Genomic DNA, 22,544 nt, shown 5'->3' with positions numbered 1-22,544 from the left:
ACTTGGTTAGGATTTGTTTTCAATGAAGTAGTTCCTGCGAAGGTACTGGAAATGTAAGCTTATCGATGCAATTGAAGAATCACCAAAAAACAATAAACCTTTCGGAACGGTATTGTATTGACCAGAGTAATTCATGCTTACAGAAGTTTGTTAGAATCCCATCTGCCTATTTGGCTTTACTTCTGCAATTACATCCAGCCACCGAAACAGGAAACATACAGAACGCTATCCTAACACATAAATGGGACGAGATCTAGACAAGAATTGAGAGCCCCTCCTTTTTGGGCGGCAGGACTGTCTTGTTTCCTGGAAAGGCATTGCGTGAGATGTCGACAAGGGCCTTGAAGCTATACGGCTCATGCATGGATAACTCGGATAGAACTTTCCTGTTCAATTGAATATTCTCCTTCATTAGCCCATGCATGAAATTTCCATAATTCACCTGTCATGCAGAAGAGAGGTGTGAAAAGAAACGATAAGTTACTGACACAGTTACTTCTGAACACAACTTCAGCAACCTCATCTGCATATACCTACTAACAAGATATCATCAGACATCAAACCAATTTACAAGAATGAAAAGGTTCTTGCAGGGCGTCGTCTTTCTAGGACTATACCATGTCATCAAACTAAAAATTATTCGGATACATATAAAACTATGGCTGAGGGAGAGAACACCAATTCCTTCAATTACAGTTCTTTATTCCTCCAACTGTAACTAGCAAAATCAATTATTCTACGCAAAGGAACAACACAAATCCAAACCACATTAAAACGCAACTTTCATGATCCATCTTCCTTTCTACTCCGTAACAACACACTTTTCTCTCTAAATCCATCCATTTTCACATTCAGCCTATATCTCACAGTCGCAGACATGCGAAGTCATTCAGGCAAAATGTAATTTTCACAGAAATTTTTCAAACCCATCATATTAACCATCGACCCGAAAAACCCCGTATCATCCCCACACGACGAAACCTCCAATTCCGAAAAAAAATGAAGGCAATAATCACAGTTTTCAAACAAAACAAGGCAAGAAGACAATAATAGAGAACGAAACGCACTCCATGTTGGCGAGTTCCGGCGTTGATTCGCTGGATCCAAAGGGAACGCATATCGCGTTTCTTGTTGCGGCGGTCTCTGTAGGAGTACTGGAGCGCCTTCTCCACTCTCTCCCTCGCAATCCTTATACAATTCTTCGCTCTCCCACGAAAACCCTTTGCCAATTTCAATACCTCCTTCTTGTTCATCTTTACCAACAATTCTCCTTCCTTGCTGCCTATGGGTTTGGTTTCTATAAGGGGAATGGTTATGCGCCCGTTTTAAGGGTTTTAGGTTTAACTCAGCTCACTCCGGATGTGCTGTTTTCCAATTTGCATCTGTTGAGTTAATATTACACTTCCGCCTCAAATTTTAACGTGTATTTCATCTTCCCCCCAAGATCTTGAGCTAAAGTCTCACTTTAATCCTTGTATTTTCTGGGCCCTTTCCATCAGCCGAAGAAGTTATGAGCCCAGAAAATTGAGAGTTGGGCGGGTTCTGTAAGACCAACAGTTACAGGCTTCAGCCCACATACTTGTTCTAATCCTACGAATTCTTGATTCAAATTATTTCCCAAAGCTTATTTTCAGAAAATTCCCTCAGCAGATTTTGTTTTTTGAGCAACTTTTCTTGGATATACAAAGACTTGTTTCGTTCAAACACGCTTAATTTCAGAATTTGCATGTGATGTGGTGCATTCATGCTGGTGGGATCGTGCCCAAAATTCTGATCTGATGGAGTTCAATTATTTTGGGGAATATATAATAACAGTAGTAATTGGCATAATAAAGACAAGACAGGAAAGGGGGGAGTGAGAATAGGCAGATTGAGACAGAGATGGGGGTGTTTGACCAATTAACATTTGTTGAAAGAGAAAATGAGTAGCGTGTGAATCTTATTCCAACAAACATGAACATCATATCCCAATAATCTCTCAATCAGGCAAACAAGGTTTGGCAGCTTCCCCTCAAATTTTCAACCAAACCACAATTACTCTACTTTTGTTTTCTTTTACATCTTTACATATGTTATCCATATTCCAAAGTTTTCTTCTCTGGAATCATTTCAAGTTTGCCTAAGTTTCTTATGTTGTTTTCTGTCTTGTCTCTTTGAAACCTTTGCATTCTTTTTACTCTCAAAATGATTCATCAGAGTCAATTGGCATTTACTAATAATAACGTTAGTGTCGACCAAAAATAGAAGCTGCAGCCCCCAACGTGACTAGTCCAAATTTCATATTCAAATGTTTTCATTAATTTTTATTTGGTTCTTTTTGGGGTTGGCGGCTGCATGTAAGAAGAAGGGGTGTGTGGTTGAAATTGAAGAGTGGTGGTGTGGTGTGTGGTCTGAATAATAAAAATAGAGCAATGTATTTTGGTAGGGTTTTAATAGCATTAATGAGGTGGTTCTTGACGAGTAACATTCGTAATCTTTGGTATCACTCATAATGATGGCAAAGAATTATACCATGATTTTGTGCTATTATTGTTATATAGTAGTAGGAAAAAGCTAAATATTTAGGGATACTCTTTCTCTCATCACTCATCACCATCAATTCACCACCACATCCTCTCTCCTACCTTTACAACTCTTAATATTTCAAAAAGAACATATGGACCCCAAAATCCTCTCTCTCTCTCTCTATGTATATATATACACACACATATGCATATATATATATATATAGAGAGAGAGAGAGAGAGAGAGAGAAAGGAGGGGAAAGATGTAAAATGGAAGCAAAGGCAGAGAGGAATTTGAACAAGGAAAAAGAAAGGTGATTGGGGATGGTGGGGGCTTGAAGGAGGCTCAACTTAGAGACAGAGAACAACATATATGTATTGTTTTGAGAAGGGGAGGAGGAAATTGGAAAGGCAGTTCCACTTTTGTTTAACTTTGCAAAATCACGCAATGAGACGTGGGAGGGAACATCCCTAAGTGGACCTGGCCCCACCCCACCCCACCCCCCACTCTCCAATATTTTTAACCCTTCCTACCTACCTACCTACTTTAATTCATTCATTTTCTAATTAACCCAAATCACCAGTACCAAACCACTCTCTAATATTCTCTACATATCCCCAAAAATTATACCCGCATAATTACATTTACATCCCTAACTTAATTACACATACATTCATCAAATATCAATATCACTTAAACGAATCACTTCTTATTTTTTTGAAAAATTACAAACACACCCCTTAAAAATTTTAGCATCATTACACAAACTATCCATATTTTTTAGCTGTCATAGATAGTTTCTATAATTATGCAAAAAGTAAGATTGATTTGTATAAATATACCATAAGTTATGGATGTGAATGTAATTATCCCAATTATATATTGAACGAATTAAATGTTGAATCACCTAATTGTATTTTATAGTCTAATGATCAGCAGCATCAACCAATATTTAGGTATATATGCATGCATATTACACTTTTTCTATAGGAAAAAATACAAGCAACTTCCTTGTGATATCAAAATGAGCAAATAACCTCTTTATGAAAAAATAAATAGCGATTTACCTCCATATATACTACAATATTAACTATTTTTATGTGATTGTTACATATACTCCTAAATAATCAACACACCCAGTAGCATGTAATATTGCACCACTCCCTTTATAAATTTATGTATTCCATAATTTTTCTAATCATTAATGCTACGATTTTTATAGGCCATTTTTTTAGAGACACGACAAAAACACATATATAGTAAAAAAACGAAACACTTAGGGTTGAGAAATAAAGGGAGGATTATGCATGTGTGTATGTATATCCCAAATGTCAACCTACTCATCAATCCTCAAAGTCAATGGAAGCAATTCTCCTCCTTGGATCCTTTTTCCTCCTTCTCTCTCTCTCTACACCTTTTTTACTCCTTTATCACTACTATTTTTCTATTTTATATTTTTATATACAGATATATAGTGCTAATTAAGCTTTCTTAGTTTATTGGTTTAAATTTGAAGGATAGGAGGATTTTTTATTAGTGTATGTACAGTTGGAATTAGAGAAAAGACCAAAATGCAAATATTGGGCACGTTCCGTTCCTTTAATCGTGTAATCATGACTAATTAGCGAGCTCTTAAAAATAAAAAGAATTATTATGCTCCTCTCTCTTCAAAGTTGATCTAACTAGTCATAGATTTTTTGTAGTTTAAAAAATTACATTTAGTATCCTTGAGATTTGCATCTCTTCGTTGGTTAAAAAATTCACTAAATTTGTTGATACTAAAAAAAAAAAAACTGAAATGAGAATTGATATTTACCCTTTAGTCACTTATTACGAGTTAAATATTTTTTTAAAAAAACTAAACTACCTTTATAATGGTGAAAATATATCTTCTCATATATATTAACGCGTGAAGACGTGTGGTGGTAATTTAATCATAAAAAAAATTATTTGACTTGCAATAAGTCAGTAATAAGACAATTGAAGGTAACTATATATTATTTTATATTTTTGTGTTAACTATCAATAATTTTGATAAATTTAAACTAATGGGAGGAGGACTTATCTATTAAATGAAAGCACACGTTAGGAGTGCTATGTGTATTTCTCAAACCAAAAGAGATTTATACATAATTGCACCAAATTTCAGGAGATGAGAGTATAATTATCCATAAAAATTAAAAAATAAAAATCACTGTTTTATAGGAATCACAGGGTCTCAATATATTCCCTTAATTTTGAACTAAAGGAGTTTGGCTATAACTTTTCTAATTGGCCCTAAATCTTTCCTCCAATTTATAAAAAATTCTATGCCATCCCTCTTTTCAGAAAAAAGCTCTCTTGTGTCCCTCATCAATCATGAATAAATTGTCAACGTGCTTCCTAAAATAAAAAATTTAAAAAATTATATTATTTGTATTTTTTTTTTATTTTTATATATATATAAATTTTTTAATGCGCGCAATATGCGAAAGTATTTTATTTATTTTTAATAAAAAAATCTTGTTTCTTAACTATTAGGTTGTCGGCTAAAAACTTTTATTTTATTTCTAAAATATTTTTCAACAATTTATTACACACTTAACTTATGTACTTAACATAAAATTCTATTGAGAAAAATGATTAAAACTGAATGTAGTGAGGTGATTGAGAAAGAATAATACTAAATTAAATAAAATAAAAAAATGAAAACCAAACATGTTGATGTGATTAATTTAATGAGAAAAATCAAAGACAATTTGATTAGTGTAAGGTGGGTCCCAAATCCAGCTACAAAATTAGTGCATGAAACGTAATAATGATGTCATGTTTATGGGAGCATCCCATCCCATCCCATATCAATAATTATTATTATTATTATTAAAACCAATTTTAAACTATTTTTTCCTATAAATATAGTCTACTCTATTACCTCGTATTTTATCATCATTCTATTAAAAAAATAAATTGTTTATTCCCCCAATTTGGGCCAGGAAATTTAATTGTTCGAGAATGTGGGCCTGGGAGGCCCGTGTAGCCACTTCCAGCTCCTTTTTATTGGGCCCACCATCAAATCCAACCCATCCGTCCATTTCGGGTTTCGGGATGGACATGATATCGCATGCATGCATACATACTCACATCCCTCCAAAATACAAATATTTATTTATTTTTAAATGGGTAAAAAGGGGGCTGAGTGATGAGTGTCAGAGTCAGTGTGTCTCTGCCTTGTATTTACTCGCTTCACTGTTTATATTATTAATTTAAAGAAAAAAGAAAAAACATGATTATGGATTATGGGTTCTTCATATTTTGCAGACCCACTTTTTAAATTTCCCAGAAAAACAACTGTTATGATTCTTTCCTCACATTTTAATTATCCATATTTCTGTAATTTTTTGATTGATGCGTTTTCCTATTTAAAATATTTTTATATGAGTAATTAAAATGTAAAAATTCAACGTGATTTTGATCGTAATATGTAAAATATTTAGTGAAAGAATTGGTGATTAGTAACTTATTTTTAAATTTTTATGTCAGTTTTAATTTAATAAATGAGATTTGTATTTATCTTACTTTATATTATAATTTGAAAATTGGAATTGAATAGAGATAAGAAGTTGAAACGAAATTAGATTAAAATTATGTTTCACACGGAATTATTTATTTATCAAGTTTTCCTATTTCCCACTTCACTTGAGCCTTCTTTCTTTTTTATGTGGGTTGGTTCCTAACTTTATCTCCTCTCTCTTTCCCCATTTCACTTTCTCTGAAATTCTCGAGATTGGCGTCTAAGATAAAAACCAGGGGGACCTCTGTTCCAACATCTTTCCCTCTCATCCCTTCCCTTCTTCCTCTTCTCTGCTCTCCCTAAAACCTCTTCTACATATCCTCTTGCCCAGAACAAAAGCAAAAGAAAGCACCCCACCCCACTTCAGAAAGTAAGGAAAAAAAAAAAACACAATCTTGATGAGTGAGAGAGGAGGCTCTCTGTGAGAAGAGAGCCTGCCTGTTCATGCAACCACCACCAAAACCACCATTCTTTTTCTCAACAAGCTTTTTCTGCCCAACAAGACTTAGCTCGGTGGGCTTTGCTGCTTTTCTTGGATGGCACTTTCTATGCACAGGGATAGTAACAGCAGTGGTAGTAACAGCAAGCAGCAACAAATGGACCCCAGCAAGTATGTGAGGTACACACCAGAGCAAGTTGAGGCTCTTGAGAGGGTTTATGCAGAATGCCCAAAGCCTAGTTCTTTGAGGAGGCAGCAGCTCATTCGGGAGTGCCCCATTCTTGCTAACATTGAGCCTAAACAAATCAAAGTCTGGTTTCAGAATCGCAGGTATATATACTGTATTCTCAAGGCTCTTAACGATAGGGGTTTCCGGGACTTGGCTTTCTCCTTTTCCGGCTTTGAAGATTAGCTTTTTACAAGTTTTTGTAGGTTTTCTTTCTAATTCTTCTTGAATCAATGTCGGGATTCTATCTTGAGTGCGTCCTGTAAAGAACTGGTAAATGTGGGTTTATCTCTGTTTCGGATTTATGTTTTCTCATTGATGGCTATTGAGTTTCTATCAGCAAACATTGGTTATTTCACCGTTTTAAACAAATAAAAGTATTGCTGTTCATTTATCTTTGTAATATCTTCTATTTTGTTCTCATCTTAGTGTATTCGGGATTGTAAAGAGAGTGGAGTACTGGGAGCAATGTAATCTACCCTTTTCTGCCTTCCCATTTGTGCTTTATGTTTAGCCATCCAAAAGAAAGATAAAGGAACTAAAATTTTGAAATCATGATTATAAAAATGGATCTATGAGGAGACTGTAAATTTGCTTTGTTATGCTTAACATTGAATTCAAGGGTGAAATGCAACCCCTTGACAATGTTAAGTTTTTTCCCGGTGTTTTGCTATTTACTTGGAGCCTCTCTGATCCCTTATAAAATCTGTTTCCTGAAGTTGTTATTTATCAGATCTTTGTTCTGTTGAAAGTAAGTTTGTGATGGGCATTTATTATGTTCACTTTGGGTTCCTTATGTATTCCACCTTTCTCTTTTATGTGTAGATCTTGATTTAATATGTCTACAAGAATGGGGCATCAAATCAGTTTCTTGGTTTCATTCTTAGCATTCATCATTTGAATGTACTTTTCATGTTCTTCTTTTGTTGTTTTTCTATGAGTTAATCTAGTTGCCAATGTCTTAAAAGGTTGAATGGCACTTAACGGTGCAGAGAGTAATTTTGAGCCCTAAAAATTATTTATCCTGTCTAATCATATCAAAGAGAGATCTTTGAATAACTCAGCTACCTTGAGTATTTTTAACTTATGGTTTTCTGCACTCATTAACATATCTTGTATGTTTTGAGGTTCAACAGTTCGTTTGGTGTGATTATGATTTTTCAGGAAAATGTGTTTCTTGTTTGTCTTTTTGTAGATGTCGTGAAAAACAGAGGAAAGAAGCATCTCGTCTCCAGACTGTTAACAGAAAACTGACCGCCATGAATAAGCTGCTGATGGAAGAGAATGATCGTCTTCAGAAGCAGGTCTCGCAGTTGGTCTATGAAAATGGTTATATGCGTCAGCAACTGCACACTGTAAGTTTGTAACTTTTGCTGTTTATGTTACATGGTAATGACCAAATGCTTCTCCCATTAGCTTTGTTTCCTGTTTGTTTACCACCGGATTTGTATGATTATCAGGTAAGCACAACAACCACAGATACTAGCTGTGACTCTGTGGTTATGAGTGGTCAGCAACAACAGCAAAACCCAACTCCTCAGCATCCACAGAGGGATGCAAATAGCCCAGCTGGGTAATTGCCCTAATGTCACCTTAATCATTTTAACTGTTTTGTTTGGGCTGCTGGTTGGAAAACTATTACCAATTTGGTTTCATTTGATTCTTTTATTTTCCATTTCTTGTGTTGATTTCTTAGTCTTCTCGCAATAGCTGAGGAGACCCTGACAGAGTTCCTTGGGAAGGCTACTGGAACTGCTGTCGACTGGGTCCAGATGATTGGGATGAAGGTATGTACTTTTGTTGCCTTCATTGTCTGTAGATTTTCGCCCCTATTTAATTACTCTAGGTGCTAACGCATCCTTTTTCATGTGTTTAGCCTGGTCCGGATTCTATTGGCATCGTTGCTGTTTCCCGCAACTGCAGTGGGGTAGCAGCACGGGCCTGTGGCCTCGTGAGTCTTGAACCCACGAAGGTGATTTTCTAACTAGTCACTTTCATGTCTTTCATGTATGGAAAATTCATTTCAGTCAATATTCTACTTTGACACAATTTCTTTGCAGGTTGCTGAAATTCTCAAAGATCGTCTTTCTTGGTTTCGCGACTGCCGTTGCCTCGATGTAGCAAGTGCAATACCCACAGGAAATGGAGGGACTATAGAGCTTGTATATATGCAGGTAAGTCCCCTGTAGTATTATAGTTTAGTTTGAGATATGCACTAGAGCTTGCAACTGGTTGTGAGTGTAAATCTCTTCCTTAGATATATGCACCAACAACATTGGCATCTGCTCGTGACTTTTGGACGTTGAGATATATCACAAGCTTGGAAGATGGCAGTCTAGTGGTAACTAATCCTATAAAGTTCTCGATTTCTGATGATTTGTTATGATATCCTTTTGTTGTACACTGGTATTGTGTGGCGATCTTGAAAACTACAGCATTGTATTTACAGCTGAGCTATTTATACAGATTTGTGAGAGATCATTAACATCTTCTACGGGTGGCCCAACTGGGCCTCCTGCTACTTGCTTTGTGAGAGCTGAAATGCTGCCGAGTGGGTACCTGATTCGTCCTTGTGAGGGTGGTGGATCCATTATCCACATTGTCGATCACATTGACTTTGATGTAAGAAGTCCTCCAACTATGTCTGCCTGGTCTATTTTCCATCTTCTCCTGGGGAACTTATTACTTTTTGTTTTGTTACAGGCTTCAAGTGTTCCTGAAGTTTTAAGGCCACTTTATGAATCTTCCAAAATCCTTGCGCAAAAGATGACTATGGCTGTGAGAGCTTTCTTCTGTCTGTTGTGTGTGTTGCATGTCCTTGGCCTCTGTCTCACAAGCACATTTATCCTTCTGTATGTTTAGGCTTTGCGTCATATAAGACAAATTGCTCAAGAAACCAATGGAGAGATCCAGTATACTGGTGGTCGCCAACCCACTGTTCTTAGAGCATTAAGTCAAAGATTGTGCAGGTGAGAAATATCTTCCTGAATGTAGTGAACATAGTTCACTTATCTGGATACAGAAACAGGCTTTAGCTGTTAAAGAATTCACTAACTACATTCAGGCAATCTTATTAAATTCCATTTGTGTTATTTTTCTGATGTGCTGTGTATTTGGTGGATGACTGTTAGGGGTTTTAATGATGCTGTCAATGGATTTGTTGATGATGGTTGGTCAATAATGGGCAGCGATGGGGTTGAAGATGTAACCATTGCCATTAACTCATCTCCAAGCAAGTTTCTGGGTTCCCAATATAACAACTTGTCTATGCTCCCAACCTTTGGGGGAGTCCTCTGCGCACGGGCATCAATGCTTCTCCAGGTAATTTGTTTGAAATGTTATAAACTTGTGTAATCCTCCAGGTAATATGACTACATGTTTATAGACTACGTTTTGGGTTTACAATAACTATCCGGATAGGTTGGATAATATTTGATGACTTTCTTATACATTGTAAGCAGAATGTGCCTCCAGCTTTGCTTGTTCGCTTCCTGAGGGAGCATCGTTCGGAGTGGGCTGATTATGGCGTTGATGTCTACTCTGCCGCTTCTCTTAAAGCCAGTCCTTATGCAGTTCCTTGTGCAAAGCTTGGAGGGTTTCCAAGCAGTCAAGTTATTTTACCTCTGGCGCAAACTGTTGAACATGAGGAGGTGAACTCTCTGCTTTACTAGTACTCTTGTGGTGGCCATGGCTTATCTTGCATCTTCATGCTTCATCTTCCCATACTGAATCACAAGAAAATTTGTTTTTAATGTAGTTCCTGGAGGTGGTTCGTTTGGAAGGTCATGCATTCTCTCCAGAGGACATTGCTTTGTCAAGAGATATGTACTTGTTGCAGGTCTCGCCCCTATAATTCAGATTTGTGACTAATTGTTTTCTTTAAGTGTTACGGCATGAATGGTGTTGATCTCTTTAATGGAACAATGCAGTTATGCAGCGGGATCGATGAAACAACTTCTGGCGCCTGTGCTCAGCTTGTTTTTGCGCCCATTGATGAATCATTTGGTGATGATGCTCCCGTGCTGCCATCTGGTTTCCGCGTCATACCATTGGAACCTAAATCAGTTGGGTGACATTCCTTGCTCCATAATCTAACTAGAATAATGTGTTTGTCTCTTAAGAAAATTGTTGGGTTACTCTGAATGCTGGCATGATAAGAAACCAATGCTGCTGCATTCTGTCCCCTGAAAAATGTCCATCTTGTGACTGTTGTTGAATACAAAATTTTTCCTATTTTCAGTAGGTGTTTGGATTTCTGATTGGTTCAAACACTGTTTTATTTGCGTAATTTGTTATTTTGTTTGTGATGCAGGATGGGCCCACAGCAACTCGAACACTGGACTTGGCTTCTGCTCTTGAGGTGGGACACAGTGGAGCTCGTTCTGGTGGTGAAGCTGATACGAGTAATCAGAATTTTAGGTCTGTTTTGACCATTGCGTTCCAGTTCACTTTTGAGAATCACTATCGAGACAGTGTAGCTGCCATGGCCCGTCAATATGTACGAAGTATTGTGGGATCAGTCCAAAGAGTTGCCATGGCCATAGCCCCATCCCAACTCAGCTCCCAAATGGTACCAAAGCCGCTTCCTGGTTCACCAGAGGCTGTCACATTGGCACGTTGGATTTGCAGGAGCTACAGGTGTGGATTCTCCTTTTCCCTGATTTTGTAGATAGTTATTCCACCCTGATATCTAAATCTAAAATGGGCAGATCCGTCTTCTGTGTTTTAGCAACAGTCTCGTAATCTCGTGCCAATTTTCGGTTCTTCTATTTCAGAGTGCACACTGGTGGAGAACTGCTTCAGGCTGATTCATCAGCAGGTGATGCTGTTCTGAAACAACTTTGGCACCACACTGATGCTATTATGTGCTGCTCCGTTAGAATGAATGTTAGTGATTTTCACTTTGTTGTGCTTCTCCTTGTTTTCATCCATCTTTATACATGATTACTTTAGTTCTTAGCAAGCAAACTGATCAAGTAACTTTTAATAGCAGGCATCAGCAGTATTTACATTTGCAAACCAGGCAGGACTGGACATGCTGGAGACGACCCTGGTAGCCCTTCAGGATATAATGCTGGAGAAGATACTGGATGAAGCTGGTAGAAAGATTCTGCTCTCAGAGTTCTCCAAGATCATGCAGCAGGTGAGTCCCAAGAGTTATTTCCCGTGCTTGGTATGTTGACATATATGTTTGTTTGCTAATTTTGCATTCTTGTACAGGGGTTTGCATATTTGCCGGGAGGAGTGTGTGTTTCGAGCATGGGCAGACCGGTGTCTTACGAACAAGCGGTGGCATGGAAGGTTGTGAACGATGAGGATGCCAATCACTGCCTAGCATTCATGTTCATGAATTGGTCTTTTGTGTAAAGGGAATAGAAATGGGTGCTGACCTTGTGATGAGATGACAATTTGAAACTATAGCTGCACTCAGGTGTTTTAAGTTATTTGTAGTTATTTAAATTTGGGGAAAATGATGTACGACGACATATTGACAAGGGGTTATTTATAAACCTGTGAGATGCCTACTATTATCATATATATATACATATATATGGTGTTGTCTGGAAGTAGCTACTTTACTTGTTTCCATCCAAGGAAAGAGAGTGGGGTATGTATTTGTGAGAAGACGTAGAAATCTTCAGCAGCATAGTTTGGTCTTTGGCATTTTGAATTCTTGTGAAGGTCAAAGGGATGGGATCAGAGGCAGAGGCTGCGTCTCATGGGTTCTCACGTTGAATTGAACAAAGGGCTCGCGAACTCGTGTGTTTCACTTCCACTGCTGCTTCTGTATGTGTGTGTGTGTGTGTGTGTGTATGTGTGTGAGGATGAGCCCTACCAGAAAACATATCTTCCTCTTCCTTTTGTTTTTTCTTTTCAAGAAAAGTAAAAGTAGTTGAACATAAATATATATATATGATCCGGCTCGAAAACACAGCTCCTTCCCCCACGCTAGTTAGCTGCCTTGTGTATGCAATCAACACTATTCTGAAAACAAGAAACGAACATTACTTAGCCGGGAAGAGTCCCGGCGAAGATGCTCCGACGATCAAGTCAGTTTTCATCCCCAATTGATAGATCTCTTTTACGATAACACACTCAATGTAGTTTAAAAACCGAAAAACTTACCTCTCTCCTTAGGATTTTTCCTCTTTATTCCCTTACCATCCCACCATACTGGCGGGCTCTTTCACGTCTCCACGTTCACTGTCCACCCTCCACAAATGGTGTTACGTGTCCTAGTTTATAGGCCTCAAATATGCTTTAAATACGCAACTCTTAAGAGATTGACCCTTGGTCAAATACTTTCAGAATATAAAGACCCTTTTACCCTCTCCTGAAGGATATATTGGTTTTTTCCAGAATTACCATCATCAATATACAAAGAGGGCGAGTGCAGGAAGAAGGTAATGAGGATGGGGCAGGTTGTAATTACTGGTTTGACCTCATCATGCCACAATGAATTGTTTGTGTCTCACAAATTGATGGGGGGTCGGGCCCACCAGCAAAGGCGTGCCTTGGTATCCGCTGGCTCATCCTGAAAACAAAAGCAACTTTTGGTGTAGGGCGTAGGCCAGAGTGGGAGACAGACAACTACTGCCTACTACTGCATTGTTAGATAATTCCTCCATCACACACACACACAGTTACTTGTCTCTTTCTCTGTTAATTAACATTTAACAAACCAACCCTCTTTTCAAACCCCATCGGATACACATATAGATGTATGGGAATTCATTGATGTGGAGATTGATGATGCCTCAGCCTCACTCATGCACATCATCAAACATTATACAACATGATGGATGATGAATGGTGGGTGTGGATGCATTGTATTGTATGGATTTGGTGTTGTAGGCATAGCATAGCATCTTCTCCTGCCCAGTACCAACCCCTAGTCCTAGTCCTAGTTGGTTTGGACTTTCCTTTTACTGCATTTGAAAATCCTGACACTTCTAAAGCTTCCCTGCAAATGCCCAATCTGAAAGAATAGACACAATCAGGCCCCAATGCCCAATGCCCCTTCCTTGTTTGTTGTAATTGTATGTATTCCCAATCCAATACCAGTAGTAGTAATTGCTGAAGCAGGCTACTACAGATTTAGTAGCCATTATTAATATTGGTAATTGCTACTAATTTTCTCTTTCTCTGCTGTATAGCTAGGTAATGTTTAAGCACTCAGTCAGTATAAACGAAAGAATGGACAGTAGTAGACTAGCACTAGCAGCAGCAGCAGTGTTTTTGTATAATAATCCCCTTTGACCAACTATTATCTTTATCTCTGCAACTGGAACTGGAACGGGAAGGAAAGGCAGGCTTTTGAATTCAATCTTATCTTCTCTCTACCTGCTCTTCAATTTCAGACCTATAATCATCATTCTTTCTTTTACTTTACCCATTTCAGGGTCAGGGGAGGTAATGTGATTGATTGTGGGGGTGGGGGATATGGTTATTTCAATTATTCACACACCAAGTCAAATTCGAGTGTGGGGAAGTTCGGGTGGGTCATCACTCTAGGCCCAATCAAAATCCTCATTACTTCTTAACATACCAAATCTTTTACTCAGTGTTAGGAGGGCCTCTGTGGTCGAAGCCCAATCTCTGATGGAACAATTGAAAGTCCACTAAATCCGCCCACAAGTAACCTCCAATTTTGCATCCTACAATACGCTGTTTCAGTGGGCAGAATAATCGTAAACATGGCGGATCCAGGAAGCCAGTCGGTTCGTTCAGCGTCACAAGAAATTTCGAGAGAGTTCAAAACCCTAGTTGATTCTCAGGACTTGGATTCTATCAAACAATCACAAAACCTCATGTATGTATATATATTCTTTTTTTTTTTCTTTTTGTGGTTTAATCTGTCTACTCTGTTTCAAAATTTGGTTTACTTGCATTTACATTATCCCCTTTAATTGTCAAAGATAGTAACTTTTGAAGAAAAAATTATGCAGATTGGGAAGATTGCAGGACAGCAATGCAGTATTATCACACTTTAATGAGTACTCAGAGAATTGCTTTTCCGAAGTGTCTGCGGATTTTTCCAGGAACACACGCCTCTTAAGATCTATGAAATCGGACCTCGATTACATCTTTCAGAAGCTCAGGTATGCAACTTCGTTTTCGTATTTATTCCGGCTGCGAACTATAATTAGGATGTTTACGAGCTGTGGAAATGATGTGGTTGGGGTTAATTTTTTGGTCTTATTTATTATCAATAAATGCACAATTGGACGAACTCATCAATTGACTTTTATGTGTAGTGGGGTGAGAGTTTTTGTTGTTGCAATTCTTTGTGGGTCTGGCATGTTGTACTTGTGGTTAAGAATTTCCAGTTCTGGTGTTGCCATCTGGTATGATTTACGAAGTGCAATTCAATTTCCGGGGCTGTGATTACTTGTTTGTAAATTATTGTTAAAATGGTTTTGGATTTTGAGATCTCTTGTATTAATCTAAATGGTTTGCTGAATTAATGCCTTTTACGATTTGATGAATGATATAATGTTACCTTACTCTTGTCAGTAAATGAGTTATTGCTGCAACCTGGGACCATACTGATAATCTTCCTTTTTAGAATACACCGTGAGTTGAAATCCTCTACTAATGCAGAAAAGTGGTCCTTAAGTCTCATCATTGGTGGAATTCGTGGCCTGCGGGCTGGAGGAGCTAATCATTGGAATTTTCTCTTTCTGTCTGGTGCTCACTTCTTTGAGTTAAGAAGCAAGAAAATTGCTGAGTTTTACTGATCAAAATCTAGTTTCATGAAAACTTGAAAATGCATTTGAATGTGAGCCTTTGTCGTTGTTATGATGCAAATCTGTGTTCAGTGTTGGCGTGTGTGTAATGTGCGGATTTTCTTCCTTACTTGGTTAATTGCCACTTAGTCTGGTTATGTTTGGCTTTTTTAGTTCTTTTGTGGTGTAGGTGGGGAGCAGAAATCCCATCTCCTTTGAAACTTCACCAATGGGGAGTAGAAGTTTGCACATTTCATTTCATGTCATTGAGATTTTGGTTTTAATTTTGCAGGAGTCTGAAGGCAAAGATCATGGAAACCTATCCAGATGCTTTTCCTGATGATTCAGCAATTGAGGCACTTGATCAAAGACCAGACCTCGAGTTGCCTAGGTGAATCTGGTATTGCACATATTTGGACTTCTCTCTACAACCCAGCTTCTGGAAATGTCTGTGTTGTCTAATGTCTAGATTTTTGTACATTATGGTGATTCTTCATACTAGTACAGATGGCTCTCTGTTCATACATGGTTACAGTGGCGTTGTTAATGGTTTTTGATCTTTTAACAATTCACGAAAACTATTAGTCGAAACCGCATGCACGCTGTGGTAAGCATGAGAATAATCGGATCTTCAATGTGAACACAAGGAACTGAATAATTGTGTCTCATAAAAAAACTGGGTATTTCGTTCAATCGATTTACCAAGAGGTTGCTTCTGTTTTCATCACCTCTGAGTCTTTCTGTATGCAAAATCTCGGTTCTTTCATCTTCAACTGGAGTGGAGGAAATATTTGAAACTATTGGCAGGTTAAGACATGTAACTACCAATGGTACTGGACAAGAATTTCAGGGGAGGTGGGCGGAAATGCATTATTATTTGAATGGAAAAAACAGTGAGTTTTGAGTTAGTGTGTATTGGGCTTGATCCTATTCCATCAACACTGCTCAAACAATGTAAAATTCAGAAAACTACCCTTTTGCCCACTATGTTACTGAACTATATGGTAAACATGTGAACCAGAGCCACCATTATGCTAAACTATGGGAGTGCTTATCTACTTTTATAGATGTGATTTTTGTAAAAAAAATTGAAAGTTGCAGTACAATTAAAAATGGGTTGTATTTATATAAATAAAATAAAAAGCAGATAAAAGCTAAATTGGATAGTGTTTTATTTTTATTTTACCTTTTATTACAATGTGATTGGCATTGCACATGGCGCGTGAAACAACCTCATTCCCCGCTTTCGCCATGTGTATAGGCTATAGCCCATAAGTACATGCAATTTGACTGTCACAACTCCTCACACTCACTCCCTTCATGCAAAATAAGCTTCTCAGTTTCAAGCCCTCAAAAAGTTAACTTGTAGCTGCCTTCTGTTCTGCACACTCTTTTCTTGCCTTCGATTCCATTCCAAGTGGTACAAATTCCTCACAAGCAACACCACTTCACAGGAAGGTGAAAAAAGGGATAAACAATGAAGGAATGCAACGCCAATGTGAGAAGTGCAGTTGAGAAAGAGAGGACCAAGATGAGAGAGAGGCAAAGGAGGTCCATCACCACCAACATCTTCCACGGCCTCCGTAAGCACGGTGGCTACCGCCTCTCCCCTCGCGCTGACATCAATCAAGTCCTCCGCCATCTTGCTCAAGAAGCTGGCTGGATCGTCGAGCCTGATGGCACCACCTACCGCTCCGCCACCACCACTAACTCTAATGTACTTTGCACTAATCTTTCTTTTTCTAAAGGTTTTTCTTTATATGCTTAATAACCACATTAATTGTGATTTGTATTATAGGGGACTAATTCATGCCCGGTCTGCGGTGGGGGAAGGAAAAGTGTGCCGCCGAAGCCAAGCTGCTGCATCTTGGGTGGCGGAGGAGAAAGTTCAACCTCAACCTCGCCCCACCACATCACAGTCGGAGACTCCACCGTGAACAACCTCTCATCTGGTGGCCTTCTGCCCTCCTTTTCATCAACTAGTACTGTCATGTCTACAAACGAAACCCTTCTGGCTATTTACATGTGCGGAGCCGCGCCACCACAAAATGCCGCCTGTTCCCCCGCGTATAGGGAAGGTCAGCACTTATACTTATTGCACGAGGCTAGTATTTCCAATCAGAACAGCTAGCTGGATCTCCTTGATGCGAGGAGGCCTTCTGGTCTAAGAATATTTCTTTTTTGCTTGATACTGTAGTAATTAATATATTATCCGCTGCTCTTTTACAACTTTAAGGCAATAGTGGGAGAGGGGTACAAATAAATTGAAGATGAACTATGCAAGTATACTTCTTACATTGAAACAAATAAAAGGAGATGGGATGCAAGGATGCAATTTCTAAAAGCAGGTTGAATTAATTATGAACTGTGCAAGGACGCAATTTTTAAAAGCACGTTTCTACCAAAGCAAGAACTGCGTATAAAAGCGACTCAAACTGCTTTGTACGTATCCCTTGAATCCGAGTTTCACAAGAGATCAGTAAGAATAAAAACAAGAAACATTACTTGCTACATGGCTCAGCTCAGATGATAATGAATTCGAACATGCACTATCAACACTGACTAAATATTTAAACTAAAAGGAGCCTGATGAAGCACTTCCCAGGCTGCGGCTGACCATACAAGGAGCCCAGAGAGTCTTTTTTTGGACAACCAACTTCTAAATCTTCGAAATGGTTAAAAGAAACCAGGAATTTCACCCGGCATGGGAGCCAATTCATTGTTGTTGAACCTTTCCTCATCATAAAAACAAGCGCGTACAACCCTACCTCCGAAAAAGCGACCTTCAAGTTCTATGAGGGCTTTAGTTGCTTGCTCTGCTCTCTCAAACTGAATAAATATTCTTACAGCTTCATCGTGTGGGAAGTTTGGTTCCGTAATCTCAAAGATCAGGACACGAGTCACCGTACCAAATTTAGCACACTCCTCTGCCACCTCACCTTCTAAATCATCATCAACCTCACCCGGGCCAACCTTCACAAAGAAGCAGAGGATATACATAAGAATTTTAGGCAACCCATGACACACACGGATTATAAGCCAATAAATATGATAAATGCAAAACCACAAATCATTCAGATCAGTGGCTGCCAGGGGCTGGAGTAAACAGCAACCATGATGGAAATCATAATCATTTTATAGATAATTCAAGCACCACGTAGGCACCAACACTAAGGGAGAAATAATTTATATCCACATGATGCGTTGTTAGGGACATGAGTATGAGATGAGTAACTGATTAAGCTACAACTCAGAAAATCACATTCACCTGATCAAACTACATTAGAAAACTACATTCGCATGCCCACATATACATGCGGGATCCTAAAGTGGAAAAAGAAACTTGAATACAAGAAAGAAAGAGACCAGTAACTGTGCTCACAGGAGATTGTTATATATGAGAGAGAAGGAAAGACCAGCTAACAGAAACCCTCAAACGGAAAGAAATGATTAATATTTAGGAAAAGAAATACTATCATGAACTCAACACAAAAAGAACCGAAACGTACATTTTCGCACGACAACCTATACAAAATTAAAAACACATATTTCCCCTGAAAACTGAAAATGAAAACATAAACAAACAGGTTTTAGTTTCCAACATGGCTTGCAAGTAGGAATTCTACTTGGATGGATCACATAAAAAATAAGGCCAACCTTGCTGGATGCATGTCACAAGAAGCAAAAAGCTTTTAAGCTGCGTTGTGTTCCAGCATTAAACATAATGTTTTCTTTCCTCATATTTATCTGTTCAGGTGACTAGGCTGAAGATATTGGTAGAACTGAGGTTTTAGTTTCTCTTCCTTCAATAAGATTGAAACAGAATACCAAACATTGTTCAACAGGTTAGTAGAACATAAGTATCTCCATTATATCGCCTCGACTTGTCAAGAAACTTCCTGCCATTTAGTTGTCAAGGAACTTTTCATGCAAGAAGTTTTTATGAGAATAATGCTTTTCTATCTGTCTTCTCTTCCCTGCGTGAAACATTACAGTTTTACCATGGGGAAAGCAGAACAAACACTAAAGTGAAAGCGGCATTCCACAGAATATACAGTTGTTATATCCATGTTCGGCTCATGGAACTGAGAGGAGAAATTTTACTCAAATTTGAACTGAGGTATGTTGTGAAATTCTGAGACTTCAGTTCAGTACATCCATATTTGGCTCATGGAACTGAGAGCAGATAAAATTTCACTCAATTTTGCACCGAGGAATGTTATCAAATCTGAGACCTCAGTTCATGGTAGCCAGCGTTGTACCAAAGTAAATTAGACATCAGAAAGGGTTCTTAATCCTACTCTGCATGGAAAAGTGAAAGTCGATAAAATAAACACTGTTCAAAAGATGGAACTAGTCACTGCAAACCTGTCGAAAATCTCCTTAGCATTAGAAGCAAAAAGAAACACATACTATGATTTTACTTGTTTTTCAGTTAACTCATGGGGAGGAAAGCTACAATACATCTCCTATTGGTATTCAACCGAGCTCCACAGTATCTGATCTGAACTTGTAGTTACCAAAATCATCGCTAAACCACTGCTCATGAAGAAATATACTAAACGAACAGGAAATACAAATTAAACCACACAAATCTCACAACACTAACGCGCTAAACTTCATAATCACAAATATTAATACAACAGTTGAGCACAGACAGAGCATATACGAATCCCTCAAATAAAGTAAGCAATCCATACCATGTTCCTGAGAAGCACAACCCTGGTAGGGGGCCCATTGAAACTAACACTCTTAACCTTCTTACTCGACTCGCTGGCATTCACGATGACCCCAGCTCTCTTATCCGTCTTCTTGGCCACCAATGGCGTTGTAATTCCCTGCTCCTGCTTCCCCAAACCCTGTCCTTCCTTCCATCCCATCTTCGCCATCATCCTCTGGGCCGCCGTCATCTTCCCTTCCGCTCCCAGTCCCAACCCTCCACTCTCCGACTTCCCAATGCTAAACCCTTCCCCTCCCCCATTACCCAGCGGGGGTGGAGACGGCGATCTCCCCCCCCCCCCTCCGCCGCCGGTCATAGCCGCCCTCCTTCGCCACGCCTCCTCTCCAGAAATACTCAATTCCCTATCCCTATCGCGATCCCTCTCTCTCTTCTCTCTCTCCTCCCTTTCCCTCTCTCTCCTCTCTCTCTCCTCCAGTTCTCTCCTGACCTCTGCCTCTGCTTGCTTCCTCTTTCGCTCCCGGCGGTAATCCTCGTAATCATTTGGCCGGGCTGGGTCGTACTCTTCTAAGACGGAACTCGTGACGCCGACAAGAGCGGGTTGAAACGAAGACATGGTAGGGTTAGGATTTGTATTCTCGACGGCGGGCGGCTGAATTGCAATAGTGTTTTTACTGAAGGCAGTGGTCTGGGATTGTTTGGGCTTGGGGTTTGGGGGGCGGAGGATGGTTTGAGGAGGGGGTAAGGGTTTGCGGAGGGTGGATGGGGCCATCTTGACACTGCTGGACCAGACATTGGTGGCGGATGTGGTGGTGGAGCTGTCGTCCGTGGCGGAAGACGGTGGGGGGAGATCGCCGTACAAGCCGCCCAGCATTCTGGGACAATCCAAAGCGTAAGCGTCTGCGGTTGCTCCGAATTATATTTGCGGTTGGGCACTAAATTAGATCATATGTTTGATATGTAATAGTATATATATATATGCGGCCCCGTTCATGTCTCTATATCTCTCTCATAAGAAAATAATAATAAGGGTAAAATACACTTTGTCTCTTAAACTATTCATAATATAATATTCATTTTTCTTTTTTGTTGGACCTTATGTTTTAAATAATTATATTATTCTGAATATAGTTTACTATTTTGCATATTTAATTATCATCAATATTACATTTTCTTAATATATCTTAGTATTTTATACATTAAATCATCACCAAGGTAATTTTTTATATCAGAATAATTTAATAAAAGCAAGGTATAAATTAATATATAGTAGATACACAATAAATATAATATAATTCATAATTCATATATATTTTTTAAAGAAATTGACAAATATATATGCTTCACCAAAAGTTAAATATTTTTAAAAAAATAAATGAATATAAATACTTCATCATATTTTTTAAAAAGATATATATTCAAAAAATTATTTAATTACTCACTTTTATCTAAAAGAAAAACTATTTAATGATTTAATTTTATTACTAGATTAATAAAACTTTTTTTATGAAAACTTCTTATGTATTTCTTGTAGTCATTCACTACTTAACTTTTGAGATTGTAAGATATCAATAAAATCAAATTATTTAATTTACGAAATATGTATTACTTTATTATACTAAAAGGTTTTTTTTTAATTAAGAAAATTTTAAATAAACTTAAAATGCAAAATTGTTAGGAAAAAAATCTTTGAAGTATATATATAATATAAGGGTAATATTGTCCAAAAAATTAATTATAGGGAGTAAGTGTTACATTCGTCAGTTTAAGGGAATAAATATTACATTAAAAATAGTTCTAAAGGGGCAGAGTGTATTTTACCCTAATAATAATAATAAATTACCGTTTTAGCCCGAAATTTCAGTTTTGGCCCATGTACGAAATATGGGGAAGATCTATAAGAATACATTTGGATAATTTTTAATTTTAATTGAATTATTTTTTTTAATATTAATAAATTTTAAATTTTTTTAATATGAATTATTAAAAATTATTTCATCCAAATATTCCTCTCAAATTGAAATGTAGTGTATGAAATATAATAGATTTTAGATACACCACGATAAAAGTAATTAGTTTTAGAGACTTGTGTTAATATAATAAGGTAGATAAATAGAATCGAGTAAATTTTTAATTTATATTTATTTTTCTAATTTAATATTGTTAATCATTAATTGAGTGGATTGTCATTAAATTATACAAGCCAATTTACCGATAAGTTCATTAATATCGAGTGGAGATAAATATTTATATTATTACTATATATTATCGAGCGATAAATTACGTATATTTTTATAAAAAGGATATTGAATTTTTGTTTATTTCCCATATCATATGAATATATCAAATATATATTCTTGATTAATATAACTGTGTAAAACTAAGTGATATTATACATTAGTAATCTTATTCAATTA

At 37.7% G+C, this 22,544-nt stretch overlaps 4 protein-coding genes across 7 annotated transcripts; 2 read left to right on the top strand and 2 right to left on the bottom strand.

Annotated features, from left to right (window-relative positions):
• LOC105175789 (50S ribosomal protein L20) lies at positions 89-1,414 on the bottom strand. Its single transcript, XM_011098377.2, has 2 exons — positions 1,068-1,414; positions 89-442 (listed from the first exon to the last, which is right to left on the bottom strand). Exons 1-2 carry the CDS (start codon positions 1,251-1,253, stop codon positions 254-256), a joined length of 375 nt encoding a protein of 124 aa, XP_011096679.1. The 5' UTR covers positions 1,254-1,414; the 3' UTR covers positions 89-253.
• On the top strand, positions 6,189-12,270 carry LOC105175788 (homeobox-leucine zipper protein ATHB-14). 2 transcript variants are annotated; one of them, XM_020698367.1, is made up of 18 exons: positions 6,189-6,824; positions 7,916-8,075; positions 8,181-8,293; positions 8,417-8,507; positions 8,597-8,692; positions 8,781-8,894; positions 8,978-9,061; positions 9,187-9,342; positions 9,424-9,498; positions 9,583-9,689; positions 9,852-10,041; positions 10,182-10,370; positions 10,478-10,558; positions 10,650-10,784; positions 11,033-11,358; positions 11,496-11,607; positions 11,711-11,863; positions 11,941-12,270. In XM_020698367.1, exons 1-18 carry the CDS (start codon positions 6,592-6,594, stop codon positions 12,085-12,087), a joined length of 2,562 nt encoding a protein of 853 aa, XP_020554026.1. In that variant the 5' UTR covers positions 6,189-6,591; the 3' UTR covers positions 12,088-12,270. The 2 variants fall into 2 exon arrangements, with proteins under 2 accessions (XP_020554026.1, XP_011096678.1); XM_011098376.2 differs by having other exon boundaries at positions 6,190-6,824; positions 11,714-11,863.
• Positions 13,421-18,211, top strand: LOC105175787 (kxDL motif-containing protein 1). 3 transcript variants are annotated; one of them, XR_002288154.1, is made up of 5 exons: positions 13,421-14,533; positions 14,670-14,822; positions 15,742-15,849; positions 16,904-17,166; positions 17,248-18,211. XR_002288154.1 is itself a non-coding variant. In XM_011098375.2 (3 exons), the coding sequence occupies exons 1-3, from the start codon at positions 14,418-14,420 to the stop codon at positions 15,842-15,844; spliced, it is 372 nt and encodes a 123-aa protein (XP_011096677.1). In that variant the 5' UTR covers positions 13,433-14,417; the 3' UTR covers positions 15,845-16,215. The 3 variants fall into 3 exon arrangements, 2 of the variants coding, with proteins under 2 accessions (XP_011096677.1, XP_011096676.1); XM_011098375.2 differs by lacking the exons at positions 16,904-17,166; positions 17,248-18,211 and having other exon boundaries at positions 13,433-14,533; positions 15,742-16,215; XM_011098374.2 differs by lacking the exons at positions 13,421-14,533; positions 14,670-14,822; positions 15,742-15,849.
• On the bottom strand, positions 17,864-21,082 carry LOC105175785 (DNA-damage-repair/toleration protein DRT111, chloroplastic-like). The gene is made up of 2 exons (XM_011098373.2): positions 20,150-21,082; positions 17,864-18,422 (listed from the first exon to the last, which is right to left on the bottom strand). Exons 1-2 carry the CDS (start codon positions 20,999-21,001, stop codon positions 18,126-18,128), a joined length of 1,149 nt encoding a protein of 382 aa, XP_011096675.1. The 5' UTR covers positions 21,002-21,082; the 3' UTR covers positions 17,864-18,125.

The sequence above is a fragment of the Sesamum indicum genome, linkage group LG12, assembly GCF_000512975.1.
Source record: "Sesamum indicum cultivar Zhongzhi No. 13 linkage group LG12, S_indicum_v1.0, whole genome shotgun sequence".
In the NCBI taxonomy this organism is placed as follows: Eukaryota; Viridiplantae; Streptophyta; class Magnoliopsida; order Lamiales; family Pedaliaceae; genus Sesamum; species Sesamum indicum.
This window is presented reverse-complemented; position numbering and strand designations above follow the sequence as displayed.

Coding starts and splice junctions, on each gene's coding strand:
- LOC105175785 (XM_011098373.2), bottom strand. CDS start 21,001: ATGCTGGGCGGCTTGTACGGCGATCTCCCCCCACCGTCTTCCGCCACG. Junction 18,423..20,149: donor TTGTGCTTCTCAGGAACATG/GTATGGATTGCT, acceptor TTCTTTGTGAAG/GTTGGCCCGGGTGAGGTTGA.
- LOC105175789 (XM_011098377.2), bottom strand. CDS start 1,253: ATGAACAAGAAGGAGGTATTGAAATTGGCAAAGGGTTTTCGTGGGAGA. Junction 443..1,067: donor CCGGAACTCGCCAACATGGA/GTGCGTTTCGTT, acceptor TCTGCATGACAG/GTGAATTATGGAAATTTCAT.
- LOC105175787 (XM_011098374.2), top strand. CDS start 16,927: ATGAAGGAATGCAACGCCAATGTGAGAAGTGCAGTTGAGAAAGAGAGG. Junction 17,167..17,247: donor CCACCACCACTAACTCTAAT/GTACTTTGCACT, acceptor TTTGTATTATAG/GGGACTAATTCATGCCCGGT.
- LOC105175788 (XM_020698367.1), top strand. CDS start 6,592: ATGGCACTTTCTATGCACAGGGATAGTAACAGCAGTGGTAGTAACAGC. Junction 8,294..8,416: donor GATGCAAATAGCCCAGCTGG/GTAATTGCCCTA, acceptor TTGATTTCTTAG/TCTTCTCGCAATAGCTGAGG. Junction 11,864..11,940: donor TCTCCAAGATCATGCAGCAG/GTGAGTCCCAAG, acceptor ATTCTTGTACAG/GGGTTTGCATATTTGCCGGG.